We start from the raw sequence: 13,284 nt of genomic DNA, 5'->3' as shown, positions 1-13,284 counted from the left end.
GCATACTAACCCTGAAGAATTATATTACCTCTGGTGTTGAGTTTACTTCTCTGTCATATTTCTGTTACCTCATCTTTGTGTGTAGGAAACAAACTGTAGAGGCTAGAAGTTTTTTTTATTGCTAACTACTTATATTCTTCTTACGTGCTGAGCAACTAGGCTTGCATGTTGTGTGATGACAACAGTAGCTGTTGATCATTACTTCAGTAGGAAAACCTCACTGTGGAGGAAGGCAAATTAAGGTACTCTGCATTTCAAAGATGCTGGTATATAGGACAGAAAAAAAGAAAACCTTAAAATTTGTTAAAAGGATAGCTTGTGGAACTGCTCCGTATAGCATGCAATTGAACCAGCAGAACTTCACTGCTTTTTTTTTGTGATTCTGTGGGATTATATGATCTTTTAAAGATGTCTCTCTCCCATTATTGACTGACTGTTGGTATGTAGGCTATATGCAAGTTCATACCCAGACAACCCACTGTTATTTGCAGACAAACTTAATCACTATGCTTGACCATAGACCAGAACAACGTAAGCACCAAAGGAGGGAGGGACAAGGGGAAGACCTAGAGGCTGGTGGGCAGCAGGCACCATTTCATTCCTCTTACTGTGGCCATGCTCCTGCCCAGCCTCAAAGGAGGACAAGCATTTTGCACTCATGGCTCTGCAGCAGTTACTGGTATAGCAAATGTAAAGTGGACATCTCTGTCATCAAAATATCATAAATCAAAGATAAACTGTGTCTTACCTAATCATGCTGAAATTACAAGAACCCAGATAACTGAAGCTGCCCCATTCCTTGAATAGCATGCGCCCAGTGACCCATCCTTTTTGGGAGCATCTTTCCCTTTAAGTCCTTCTGAAAATTGGGTCCAATGGTTTGATGGATGTGAACTGCTGAGTAACACAAAGTGCAGTGCAGCACTCTAATCTCTGTTATTAATATGCAGATAATAATTATATTCCATTAGTGAATTGGCAGGATATATTAAATTCCTTTTTCTTGCAATGAAATTCATTATTAGCTTGGCAAAAAATGGCTTTGTCCATTTCCAAATAAGTAAATGAATTTTAGTGCTTTAGTCATAACCATGGAAAACTCTTACTTGGAAGAATTAACAAGTCGTTAAGAATTGATTTACTACTGCCATTTTACATTGAAGGATGCCACTTAAACTTATTTCGAGTGTGCTTAGGCTTCTAGGATGATGTATATTAGGATCAGGAACAATATGAGAGGTAGGGCTACAACACACCCAGGACCTGACCATCATTGCTGTTACATTCACAGGATCTATTTTAGCACTGCTTCTGCTTTTTGTCTACAATATTCCAACTACTTCAGAAATTCAATCATATGATGAGGAATTTGCCTCTAATTCCCATTCCAAATCTATTCTATGGTATTGTATACCCATTCATCTTTGAATTAATATATTTTCAGCCTAAATATCTCCTCTCACTGCTCTTTGTATATGAAGATAATCTAATCACTCTCAGCTTTCAGTACAAGATTATTTTCTGTCACCAGATACTTTGTAATGCTGTATTTATGCACTAAGCTCAAAGTTGAAATAGCACCCCTTCTTGTCTGTGCATTGACTGAGGAAGCAATCTATTACCCACAGGACTAAAACTACTTATTTTCTGCCAATATAACAGCCTTTTTTTCCCAGTTTCTACCACATTTCAAATGTTTACATGATCATGCAGTTTGAAGTAGTATTTCTTTCACTAATAATATTAAAAGTGTGTCTGTCCACATTCAAGTTAAATTCTTTAGGCCTATATAACCCACTATATAACTTCATCAAATGCTCTTTTCTAACACTTTTCCATCTTGAGAGCTATTCTGTCATCTTTCCCCTACTCTGTATGAGAGGTTTTCACATCTTGCTTTGGTTGTTCTAGTTCTTCCACCTCATTACCCAGGTTTACTGCATTAGTCCATAAACAGCTTCCTTGTTTCCTTCTGTCCTCACAATGTTTCCTAAAACAATTAAATGTAGCCAACCTGATAAATTCTTTCATCCACAGAAGTACTTTCTGCTTTTCCCCTGCTGTCTGCCACCTTATTCTCTAGCATAGCCTTATTCCTGACTACAGCCTCACTTACATTGTTTTTCACCTGTTATTTATTAACAACAATTGTGGAGATAGCATATGTCTCTCCCAGTCACAACACATCCCTCGCAATCTAGATTGATGTTTTCTATATTTGTAATCTTGGTCGCAGAAAGTCAGTGCTCCAGGCAGTCAGGTGCAAACCCTCCCCTGAGAACTATGCTCTTTCTGTGAATGCTTCCTAAAGGTTAAATGCCCCAAAGTCCCCCTCCTAGGACTAATTCCTCAGCTGTCTGTTTGGTGTGATCATATTCATTGCTTCAACCTCCTTCTCAAGGAGCAAAAGAAAGGAGGGGGCCACATCTCACAAATGTTTAAACATCTTTACGGCTTTTCTATGGTGTGACCCATCTCACGGTAATGTGTGCATTAGGATGAGATTAGTCACATTTTATATGTGTCGTCTTCTCTCCTTCGACCCCAAAAGGCCAGCTCAGGAGTGGCGAAGTGCTTTGTTTATCTATGAGGCTGTATCCTCACCACTAAACTGAAGGTGCTCAGGTGCGTTCCTGATCAAACTCCCGAATTGCAAGGGAGATGAGTGTTACGGCTTCAAGGAAACGTCTACGCTATTCAACATTGTTTGAAATTCCCAGCCTGCGCTTCACTCTGTGAGTGAGCACCTCAGTGCCCTGGAAAACAAGCCAGTGTGCTTTATTTTCCCCATGCATGAGTGGACAGTATTGCCCACATACTTTTGCACAGCATCTGAGGGATAAATACACTATTTGGCATGTGTCATTATAGTAGCTGTTGGGTAGGCACTCATTTGTGTCTTCCCTTTGACTTCAATGGGCATTACATCAAACTCTTACTAGGAGGATAAAAGCACAGATTTAGTTTTCAGTCAGCTAAAATTTTGATTTCTAAATAATTGTATTTGTAACACATGCAATGCCCAGGATGACTTTATGTCCCACCACAAAGGGCTCTTCCACTATATGAAAAATTACCAAAACCTTGTTCCAGTGTACTCACACAAACGGTGGAACCCAGCTGCAATCTCAAGGCACACGCATTCCTGCTCCCGTAGCACATTTTCTGCTCCTTGCCAACTCTGCAGCCCAAACCACAGCCGCTGTTCAGGTCCCATCCTCCCAGTACAACACCCACAAGAGAAATGTCCCTGGCAAGGGGTCTGCAGGAGGGAGTCCCACTGGATGTAGATTCCCCTGGAGCTCAAGGTCCTCTGCTTGTCTTTGTGGCTGCAAGGACAAGGAGGAGACGACTGAAATAAGAGCTCGACTTCCAACATGGGAGCCAGGGTTTGGGGCAGGACTGTAGCCATGGTGGCCCTGCTGATCCCCCAGGGTGATCTCCTGCTCTGCCGGGTCCACCTCATCTCTGCAGGGCTGTGCTCGTGACACAAAACCTCAGGTGATGCTGAGTGATAATAAAATAAATGTCTTTATTTTTAATAGATGGACAAAACAGACCCAAAACCAGACAGTATTTTCCTGAATTGCATGGGCAATATTGAATACAATACAAATGAAGTTAAAACATATATATCTATATTATACTTCCTATCTATCTGCTTCATTAGATATAGTCTTAATATAACATTTCTGACACAGACAAAAATATACTTTTTTTTTAACAACAGCCACAAATACTGCCCTGATTAATAGCAGACTTACAATAACTTACTGTCTAACTGCACATGGTACTTGATCAAATACGCTTGAAGGGCGGAAGGAAAAATTAATAACAGTTTTTTTCCTAGTTACTTATATTTGAAATCCTAAATTGTTGTACTATATGAAAATAAAAGACTAAATCTGACTTTTACTTTATTTGATCCACTTAATGTTTACATTCAGTTCAGGTTCACAAAAGTATGTTTTATTTATAATACATATACCATCCTATATGGACAAATATAGATGAAATCATAACTTTTTTTGATATCAGCTATGTTATTATCCTTGATTTTATGAACACATCTCATGCAAAGGAGGTAAAAAACCCTGTCAAACAAATGTTATTCACAAATGTTAAGAATATGAAAGTAAAATGTGTAATCATGATATGAGTATTTTATCTAGAAATTGTAGGCTCGGAAACAATAATCTCAGTGTCTGAAAATGAACTGTTTGCTTCACTGATTATAGATCCAATTTAGTGCACAGTACCACTGTCTACAAATTGCAAAAGTGGAGAAGGGGCACCTGATGATTCCCATGAAAATAAAGTCTAGTTGAAGAATCATATCCTGTTGGCATTTTGCTTGTGGAAGTAACTAACTTGACTGAATTTTGTTCCTTTTATTTTTCTTTTCTTTTTTTTTTTTCCCCCAGCTATCAATCTTAGATATGGCCTTTGGTTATATGAACAGCTTTGTATAAATTTAATGGTAGGATAGCTGAACTAAGGCAATAAAACCTGTAAACGGACTTTGCGTGGGGCTCTTTAGTTTGGCTTTTGGAGTTGTCCTGTCCAGCATGCAGCCCAACACCACAGCCACACCAGGCATTGTTGGACTCACACAAAGACACACACAGAGAATTGATACGTGGAAAGCAGAGTTATGGTCACATGATGAACAGTCTTCACTGTCACTTCTCCTTTGCATGATAAAGCTTCCATGGTGTGCTATGTGTAAAGTGCAATAACCTTTCAGTCTCCATAGAGAGGACTGGGAAACTTTGTTGGAACCATTTTCCACCAGAGAATGCATAGTTCCATCTAAATGTGAATACTTTGTAAAATCACAGAAATTTCACAAAAATATTCAATAGGATAAACACTATAAAATGATAATGTTGAAAGCATCTGGCTTTAATTTTTTGGACTAACGCATTTTATTTTTTCACTCAACTTTTTTATTTTGAGCATTTTAAAAGCCTTTATGTTTTTATGGCAACAAGGGAATCCAAGGGAAAAGGAAAGATTTTTATTTTTCAGTCAAAATGTCTTAAACAATTCCAGCAGAATCCCCTTCTCCTTTCCTTCTCTTCCCACTGTTGGGCATTTTGAATAATACAGAAATGCTGTTGTATTCAAAGCATCTGGCCACTATGTGGGTTCTCACAGTGAAATTCTAGCAATTTCTAGACAAAACTGAAGTACGAGAAAATTTTTTAGGAAGACCTACAGGTGGATGTAAAACGAGATCCCCTAGCTTAATTTGGAACTGCAGCGTAAGGCATTGGCTATTTAAGCAGGCAAAACTGTGGCTTGATATTTTGTCATAAGAACGGATTCAGGCTAGTGGATTTGGGCCAGAAATTGATAATAATTCAGCAGTGGCTCTGTTCTCCCCTCTGTTTCTTCCATACAATCTCTTTCCTCTTCTCTTTTCCATGGTTCATGGAGGAATGAGTGCCACTGGGCTCGTGTGTGGTTTATGAGATCCTCAGCATCCTGAATTTCATCAGTGGCTTGTTCACTCACCCCACAGGAATTTTTCATTTCTTTGCTATATTGGGTCTTCTGAGTTTTTAGTGCAGATCTTGATTTTGATTCCCTCCACTCAGAGCACACTCAATATTTGCTAGCACAGTAGTACCACAGTTCACAACGCATATTCAGAACAGAGATGCAGTGTTATTTTTAAATGCAGTGTATGGAAAAAAAAAATCAACATCTCTAAAATTAATTTTCTCTACGTATAAAATACATATATGCTGTTAAAACTCCATAAAAGGAGCAAAAACATACCTAAGGATTCAACCTTGTGAAAGTCTATGTCAACATTGAATGCACAAGTTGATGGCTTCTTCCTTTAGCAGCAAAATCTATTCTTACATCTCCTATCCTCCAGTATAGCTCCTCGTGCTGTGAATGTTAAAGAAGAAATTTCACCAGTGACCAGCAACAGGAGGATAACTGGATTTCAGCTGAACATTTTGTGTCATGCGTAGATATTAAAAGAAATTATTGGAGCATAACTCTTAATTGTACAGAAATCTACCTATTAGATCTGTGAAAGGCACGTACCAATGGGGATAGGGGCAGACAGAATTATCTCAGCCATGGGCAAATGGAAATGACATTGCATGTTCCCTGCTGGCCAGGGCAAAGTCGGAAAAGGACTCATCTCCCTGCTTTGCTGTTTCTGTCCAGTGTTGCCATTTATGAGTAAAGTCTCATCTGCGCGTGGCCGCTGCTGGTGCTTCGCAGAGGCACCGTGACGTTAATGAAGGAGTCCAGCATTTAGTGGAAGACACTGCTGTGCCTTTCGCTACCTTTGTGGGTTCATCTTTCACAGAATCATAGAAGGGTTTGGGTTGGAAGGGACCTTAAAGATCATCTAGTTCCAACTCCCCTGCCATCGGTAGGGACACCTTTCCTTTCAGGAAACTTCCTTCTAGTTCCCCTCCAAGCTGCTGCTGCTTTTGGAGGCAGACGCTTAGAGACATGGAAAGCTGTCCAGCAAGCCTGTTTTTCCCATGGGAAATCAAATTTTTGAGAAAATGTGATTTTTCCATGGAAAAACTACACTGTCCCGAGTAATCCCAGCAAGTCCAGCCCAAATGACTTTTGATTTCTTTGCAAATACTTTTTTGTTAAGTGAAAAATGGCAATTTTCCCCATGGAAAACCCTCTCATCTGTTTTTCAAGCCTTCTTGACTCTCCTTACTTTTAAATATTTTTTCCATTGCTGCAGTTGCTTGGTGTCAGACTGCTTTGCTCAATGTTCATTTTCATGATAAGTCAAGATAATACTTCTTTTGTCAACATTGAAAAGTTCTATTAGTTTATAAGAGTTCTGTAATTTTTCACAAGTTGAGTTTCAACTCCAATTATTGCTTTAAAAATGTTGTTATCCTCCATTGGTGACAGCTGCTAACTACAGGAAAAAAAAATCTATAGTAGCACTCTTCGCTTAAGGTCATCTTGCATTAGGTATAACATCATTTTAAATTGGTGACTTCATTTTAACTTTTTTACTTAATATATGATGTTTAGCACTCCTATAAGGAATTTATTACTATTTGCACATTTTGCTCTCTTATACAAATAATAAAATACTAGATTTGTATTCTTTGAATTTCTTTATGACGAAAAAAATGACCAGACCAAAAACCCAGGGAAGTTATCTACCTGTGTTCGCTCAAGCATCTAGCTCTTCAGTAATAAATCACTTATAGCTGTGACAATATATTTTCACTTAATGCCAATAAAATGTTGACTGATAGCATTTCACAGTGACTGTATTATAACCTCTTCATACAATGTCCTAGCTAAATAACTGTTGCACTTTTTCTGTTACATAAATTTTCAATTGTAAATATTTTTTTTATTGCACAGTATATAGTTCTGGGTAGAAAGAATGGGATCTGAGTGTATCTTTTGGTAAACACCCTACGATCTAAGCCAGCATGTTAGATAATAACAGAAGAGAGTTCCTCCCATGGGATGCTCCTGCTCCGAGAAACGACTTAAAGAATTGTGCAGCGGCATTTTATTCCCAATTCTTGCTTTTCTTCTGATAAAATGCCTCTTACTATTCTTTGTAGAATATCCTGCTTTGCCTTGCTTTGTCTGTGGCTACCAGATTTTTTAATTATCATCTTCAGTGTTGGACAGCTCTGGACTTGAATCAACATAATTGAAGGCTTCCTTGTTTGTGAAAGTTGAGCTCAAAGTTAGACTGTCTCGTGGATTCACAGGTGCAAGTTCGTTTAATACAATATTGTCACTTTTTACAAGAGTTGCTTTGTCCATGTGTTCTCTACTGTACCTGGCAACAACAGCATCAAGGAAGTCCAGCTTTGGTGGCAAAGTCCCACTCTCAAACAAGTATTTAGCTAAGTAGGAGACTATAATGTTAGTAAAGAAGGAGGTAAGCATAGCAAGTGTTTTAAATGGGAATCGCTGGATATAGATATTATTTTCATCCGGATAACAGCCAGGATAGTAGATCAAGGGCTGAAGGTAGAGGTATGGTTCTCCTCCGGTTATTCTGAGAACAAGGCCAAATAAGTATCCTGCAATGGCACCGTAGGTGTTGGTTCCTTTAATGAACAACACACACAGGAGCTGGGGGAATATGATGATATAAACAAGGTCAGAGCTGAGGTACCACAGTCCATACACTGACGAAGCTAGCAGTGCCATGGCTGTTGCTGATGCTCCAAACAGAAAAACAGTGATTCTCATGACCCACACGATTTCCCTGTCTGAAGCCTGCAAAAAAGGGGTAGTGTTAGGTGGTGGTTTTTTCATGGCAATATATGTACACCTACATTTATGAACATAGCCTATATAAGATACTACATTGTAAAAGGAAATTTTGCATTACTTATTCAATAATATTTACAAACTAATATCTCTATCTCCATCACAAGCACAGAGAAAAAAACCCAGGGGTTATGGTTGCCATTCCCAAAGTCATTAATCTTTCATCATAAGGAAAAGTTTGATAATGAATCGAAGAAAAAAACAACATCAAAGTGATAGAACTAGCTTTTAAATATAAGCACAATACGGCTCAACCAGAAAAAATTGTCAGTGTCAGAACTTCTTCTTAATTTCCTTAGAAAAACTCCAACTCACTAGCCCATTCTATTGTCAAATGATTTCCTGATAAATCAATAATTCAGAATGATGTCTCATTTTGTTAAGGATTTAAGTAAAACTTATGGTTGCAGCATTAATTAGGAGCTGTTTGGATAAACTGCAGTGCCATGAGAACTCTTGCAAGCTGCCTCCCCTGAGCTAGCTTTTTCACCTCTGTCGTCAGTCATAACCATGAATATTTTTATGACTTTCAGTTTATTCAATATACTGTTAAGAACGAAATGCTATACTTTGTCTAGTCATAGGCAGGAACGTGAAAGAGGTGTTTCATTATGAAATTACAGTCTATGCATCACCTAGTTAAAGTCTCACCTAATGTTTTCTCTAAAAGTAAAAATGAAAATGTAATCTCACATTTTGCCGAAAGGAAAGCTGGTAAATGTTCCGAGCAAACATAGAACTTGCTGATAAAATTGAAGAGTCAGCTGACGACATCACAGCAGCAGACACAGCGCCAAGGCCAAAGAACGAGATATAGACTGGGCAAAGGTACTGGAGCACGATTGGTAAAATCATATCTGCTTCTTTTTTAGTCATAGGGTCAGGGAAACCATAGTCAGTCTCATTCCAGGCTGCAATATGGACACCGATATGTTGTTAGTAACATTAGTAGTCATCAGCTACAGCATCTTTTGACTTCATGTGTAGTGAGCTATTCATATTGCCACATTTCGTTCACATTCAGTGACCAAACTGTTGTTAGGGCTAGACTGATGGCATTTCAGAGACACAGTGCCCCACTGGTTTCTGTTACGCAGATTTAATTCTGCTCCGCGTTTTTCCTTATCTCTAAGTTAACTCTGACCACAGCCTGTGGTTATCCAGTAGGAAGTTTAATATTAAAACTTTACATTGCTCATAAATATCATTTTCCTCAATACAAGTCTGGGATCCATGTTTGTGATGTGCTTAACTATTATCTTGGATTACAGACTCAGAGCTCAAAGCCGTGTTAAACATTTCTAACAAACATTTCCAACAGTAGCTACATAGTCACTGTGATGGGGATCATGCTCACTATGAAAAGAACTTGACAAGGATGTTTTGGTCAAAACAAGAAATTCCTGATAAAGGACTACAATACATACGTACTTATTTTGCAGTTATTGCTGTTAGGACCAAATAGAAGTACCAGAATCTAACTCAAACATAAAATAGAAACATTACATCTGTAGATACCTACAACATGCAAAATCAGTTAATCTCAGCCACTGGGGTACGTGCAATTTCCCCTGGGAGAAACATGCTATAATAGTATTTTTCAGTGTAGTCTCTTGTTGAAAAAGTCATAAGTTGATTAATGATGTCACCTGGCTAGATTATATCTAACATAAGCTTTGTAGAGTTTTCACATATTTATTGTACTATTCATTTTTAATCACTTACCTGTAGATGCTCCAACTGCACCGATGAGTACTGCAGGAAGAGCCATCACAAGACAGCCAAAAGCAGCCAGAAATGACAGGACTTGAGCATATGTGGCAGAAGATGAGGAAAGAACTCGCTGGAAATACGCTTGCCATGGGATTCCTCCTAATGTCTGCAAACACAGTGGGCAGCATCCCATCATTGGGGGCTAACTCTGGATTTTTGTGCAATCGCCATATAAAGAGCATGTAGAAGCATTACTTTCATTTATTTATTGAATATCAGTCAGTCAGTAATAGCTATGGCTTTCATTCTCACAAGCACTGTTAAGCCTTTGTAAGTCCACTTAAATCCCACTCTTTTAGACAAGTTATTCCTTTGCATAGTTAGCAACAACACTTTGCACTTACATAGTCTCTGTAATCCCTAAGTATTTTGAACTACATAAATACTTGATAAAGCCTTACAAAAGGTTATATAATACCATTGTCATATTTCATATTTGGAGAATTTGGCCTCCAGCACCCTCCCCCTGCCAAAATTAGATTAGACTCTGATAGGATTTGGAAGCAAGATTTTATCTTCCTTTATGATTGCGTGTGGCCATCAAAACAAGGCAACACATTCCGTACACATTGAACTCGAGAATCTGAACAATTATTCTCCCAATGTCTTAAGCAAATATGATGCCAATAGAAATTAAAGACAAAGCAGTAGAAGGAACTTTTCTTTTATTGTGGCAACGCCTCTCTTTTTTTGTCTATATAACAGTGAAGATCATGATTAGACTTAAAATTATCTCTGCAAAATACGATGCAAAAGAGTATTATCAAAGAGTAAAAAACCAAGTGCTAACAACTCTGTCTTGAGAGCAGGATTTGAATAGCCTCCACGAAGTAAATATGTGCCTAAGACTACGTGGTATGGAAAGAAAACAAAGCAAATTGCTCACTAAACGTTCACAGCCCAGTTCTACACACTAAATGAGGCAGGAGGCATTTGGACCAAATAGTGTGTATACAGGTGTTTCATACATGTTTCATGCACACACAGGGACCAAATGAATGTTGCACAGGCAACTCTGATTTTGACTTGCTATTTATGACTGTTCAGACTTTATGACTGAACAGACTTAATAATGTTCCTTTAACAAAGCTTTCCAAGCATGTGTAAATTTCTTGAGCTGTAGTGAAATAAACAAGATGGGAAGAAAATGTGTCACAATTTGGCAACATCAGAGCTTTTCTTTGGTCATCAGCAGAGATTAAACCTTCAGGCTTACCACACAGAATACAGCCACTTGAGCTAATGTCATACTTTGGCTTTCTGAGAATCTCTAAAAAATTTAAGCTGGATAAAACAATATTTTTTAATAGCTCATTTATAAGAAAACTCTGAAGATTTTTGGTTGAGATTATTTAAAAAAAAAAACAGAGAAAGGAAACCCAAAGCACAACATGATAATAAAAACAGCATAGAGTTTCTCAGTGACACCGAGAATGGAAAATGTTAGCATGTGTTGCTAGATCTTCTAATGGAAAGTACCTAATAACCACCAGTCCCATGTGTAATACATGGGTATTAAATAACAAAAGCCCTAAGTTCATTCTGGCATGTGTGCGCATATGAATTCATCCATCCATCCATCTCTGCAAAGCTTTTTCTACATCACCTATACCTAAGGCATATTTAATCATTTGTATAACACATTTATTGCCTTCTGCAATATATAAATTCCTCTTCCAAGAATGACATAATTTAAATATTAGCTGCATACTTTTAATTAATTTTAGCCTAAGTCAACTCTTTCAGTCTGATGATATTTAAATTGCATTCCTGGCAGTGCTGACTTTGACAGCTGTGCTACAATATTCCACTGATATTTCACTGAAATGATTCAAATGTGCAGAAATATTGAGCAGGAGTCAAGAGGGTTAAAGTTTTCTGTTTGCTGGAAACTCTTAACTAGACTCTGTTATATTTTCAGCTGTCACAGTAACACAGTGTGAGTGCTTAAATGCTTCATTCCTTCGTACAAGACGTCACTTACCAGTAAAAGGAAATTGTCCAGCCATGTGTAAATGTCAAGTGAGTTGATAGATCCAAGCCAAGGTGCTTGGTGCACCTGGCGCACAGCCGTGAACCCAATGTCAGTCACTGCAGGGTGGGACATTGCAAAGGGTACGCTGATCCACTGAAACCAAAGATTAACACTTTGTTCAAGTCTAAAGAAGGCATTCTAAACCCATGAAATTTTAATATTAACATTGATCTGGTTTTCTTCTTCTTGCATGCTGCAGATGAAAAACCAAGTTGCAAAGCTGGCTTGCAGAAAAGTCAGATTAAGTGCTGGTGGAGCATCTCCAAAATCCAGAGATCCTGGTAGTGGATAGCTTACCTCTGTTCTGGAGAGTGGGAGTATGAGCAGAGAATTAAACAATGTAAATCACCAAATCAGCAGGGAAGACACATTTATATATCCTCATTTTATTTTCCCTAAACTACACACATATTCTTTACACCCTTTCCTGGACCACACTGTAGAGAAACATCTACATATGAATTTGTGTGCAATAGCATCAGGATTTGACAGTATACAGGCAAGAGACATCACAAACACACCTGAAGGCTTGGGAATTTGTTTTTAATTCAAAACAAAACTATATTGTGAAAAGAGAGGGGTGCTGTTGGTGACCCCCCATCTCTCTTGCTCCAGAACACCCAGTAGCCCCGTGTTACAGCACTTTCCTACCTTGAGGGCAATTTCACTCTGGCCTCTTGTGTATTTTAAGTCTCTCTGTTTTTGGTCTAGACTGAAAAATCCACTGAGAAACCCTTCCCAGAGACAGTTTTGGCCAGACAGTTCATTTCCTTCACCAACTGACTTTTTGTGCATTTACTTGCCAATTCATTTTGCAATGATGTAACTCACTAACTCTCTATGAGGAGAACCTCAGTAGCTCCTACTGAGATGAAAACCAGGCTTTGTGCTATATGGAATAGACCATTGCAAGCACAGCATCCTTAAGGCTCCAATGATATCCAAAACATGCAGATTACCACAATCCAACTGATCACATTTAAATGTATGGGGTAACAGGAGCAAGAAGGGGAGAAATTAAACATGTTCCTCTACTTTGTTGTACAATTATTGCAATAATCTGTGAAGAATATATTAATTATTCCTGTGTTTTTCTGCACTGCTTATTATTCAAGTTGTTTATCACCTACCATAGTATTCTGTTCTCGGTTACATATTAAACT

General features: G+C 38.2%; 1 protein-coding gene across 1 annotated transcript in view; it reads right to left on the bottom strand.

The window, feature by feature from the left end:
- Window positions 1-3,512: 3,512 nt before the first annotated feature.
- Window positions 3,513-13,284, bottom strand: part of SLC5A7 (solute carrier family 5 member 7) — a 28,583-nt gene continuing 18,811 nt past the window's right edge. The window contains exons 6-9 of the mRNA XM_068424998.1: window positions 12,071-12,214; window positions 10,039-10,192; window positions 9,007-9,224; window positions 3,513-8,259 (exon numbers count right to left, since the gene is read on the bottom strand). Coding sequence (XP_068281099.1) covers window positions 7,633-8,259; window positions 9,007-9,224; window positions 10,039-10,192; window positions 12,071-12,214 — 1,143 coding nt within the window. The 3' untranslated portion in view covers window positions 3,513-7,632. The remainder of the gene's footprint in view (window positions 8,260-9,006; window positions 9,225-10,038; window positions 10,193-12,070; window positions 12,215-13,284) is intronic.

The sequence above is a fragment of the Nyctibius grandis genome, chromosome 2 (assembly GCF_013368605.1).
Source record: "Nyctibius grandis isolate bNycGra1 chromosome 2, bNycGra1.pri, whole genome shotgun sequence".
Classification (NCBI taxonomy): domain Eukaryota; kingdom Metazoa; phylum Chordata; class Aves; order Nyctibiiformes; family Nyctibiidae; genus Nyctibius; species Nyctibius grandis.
Note: the sequence above shows the minus strand (reverse complement) of the source record. Positions and strands in the feature narration are given on the sequence as shown.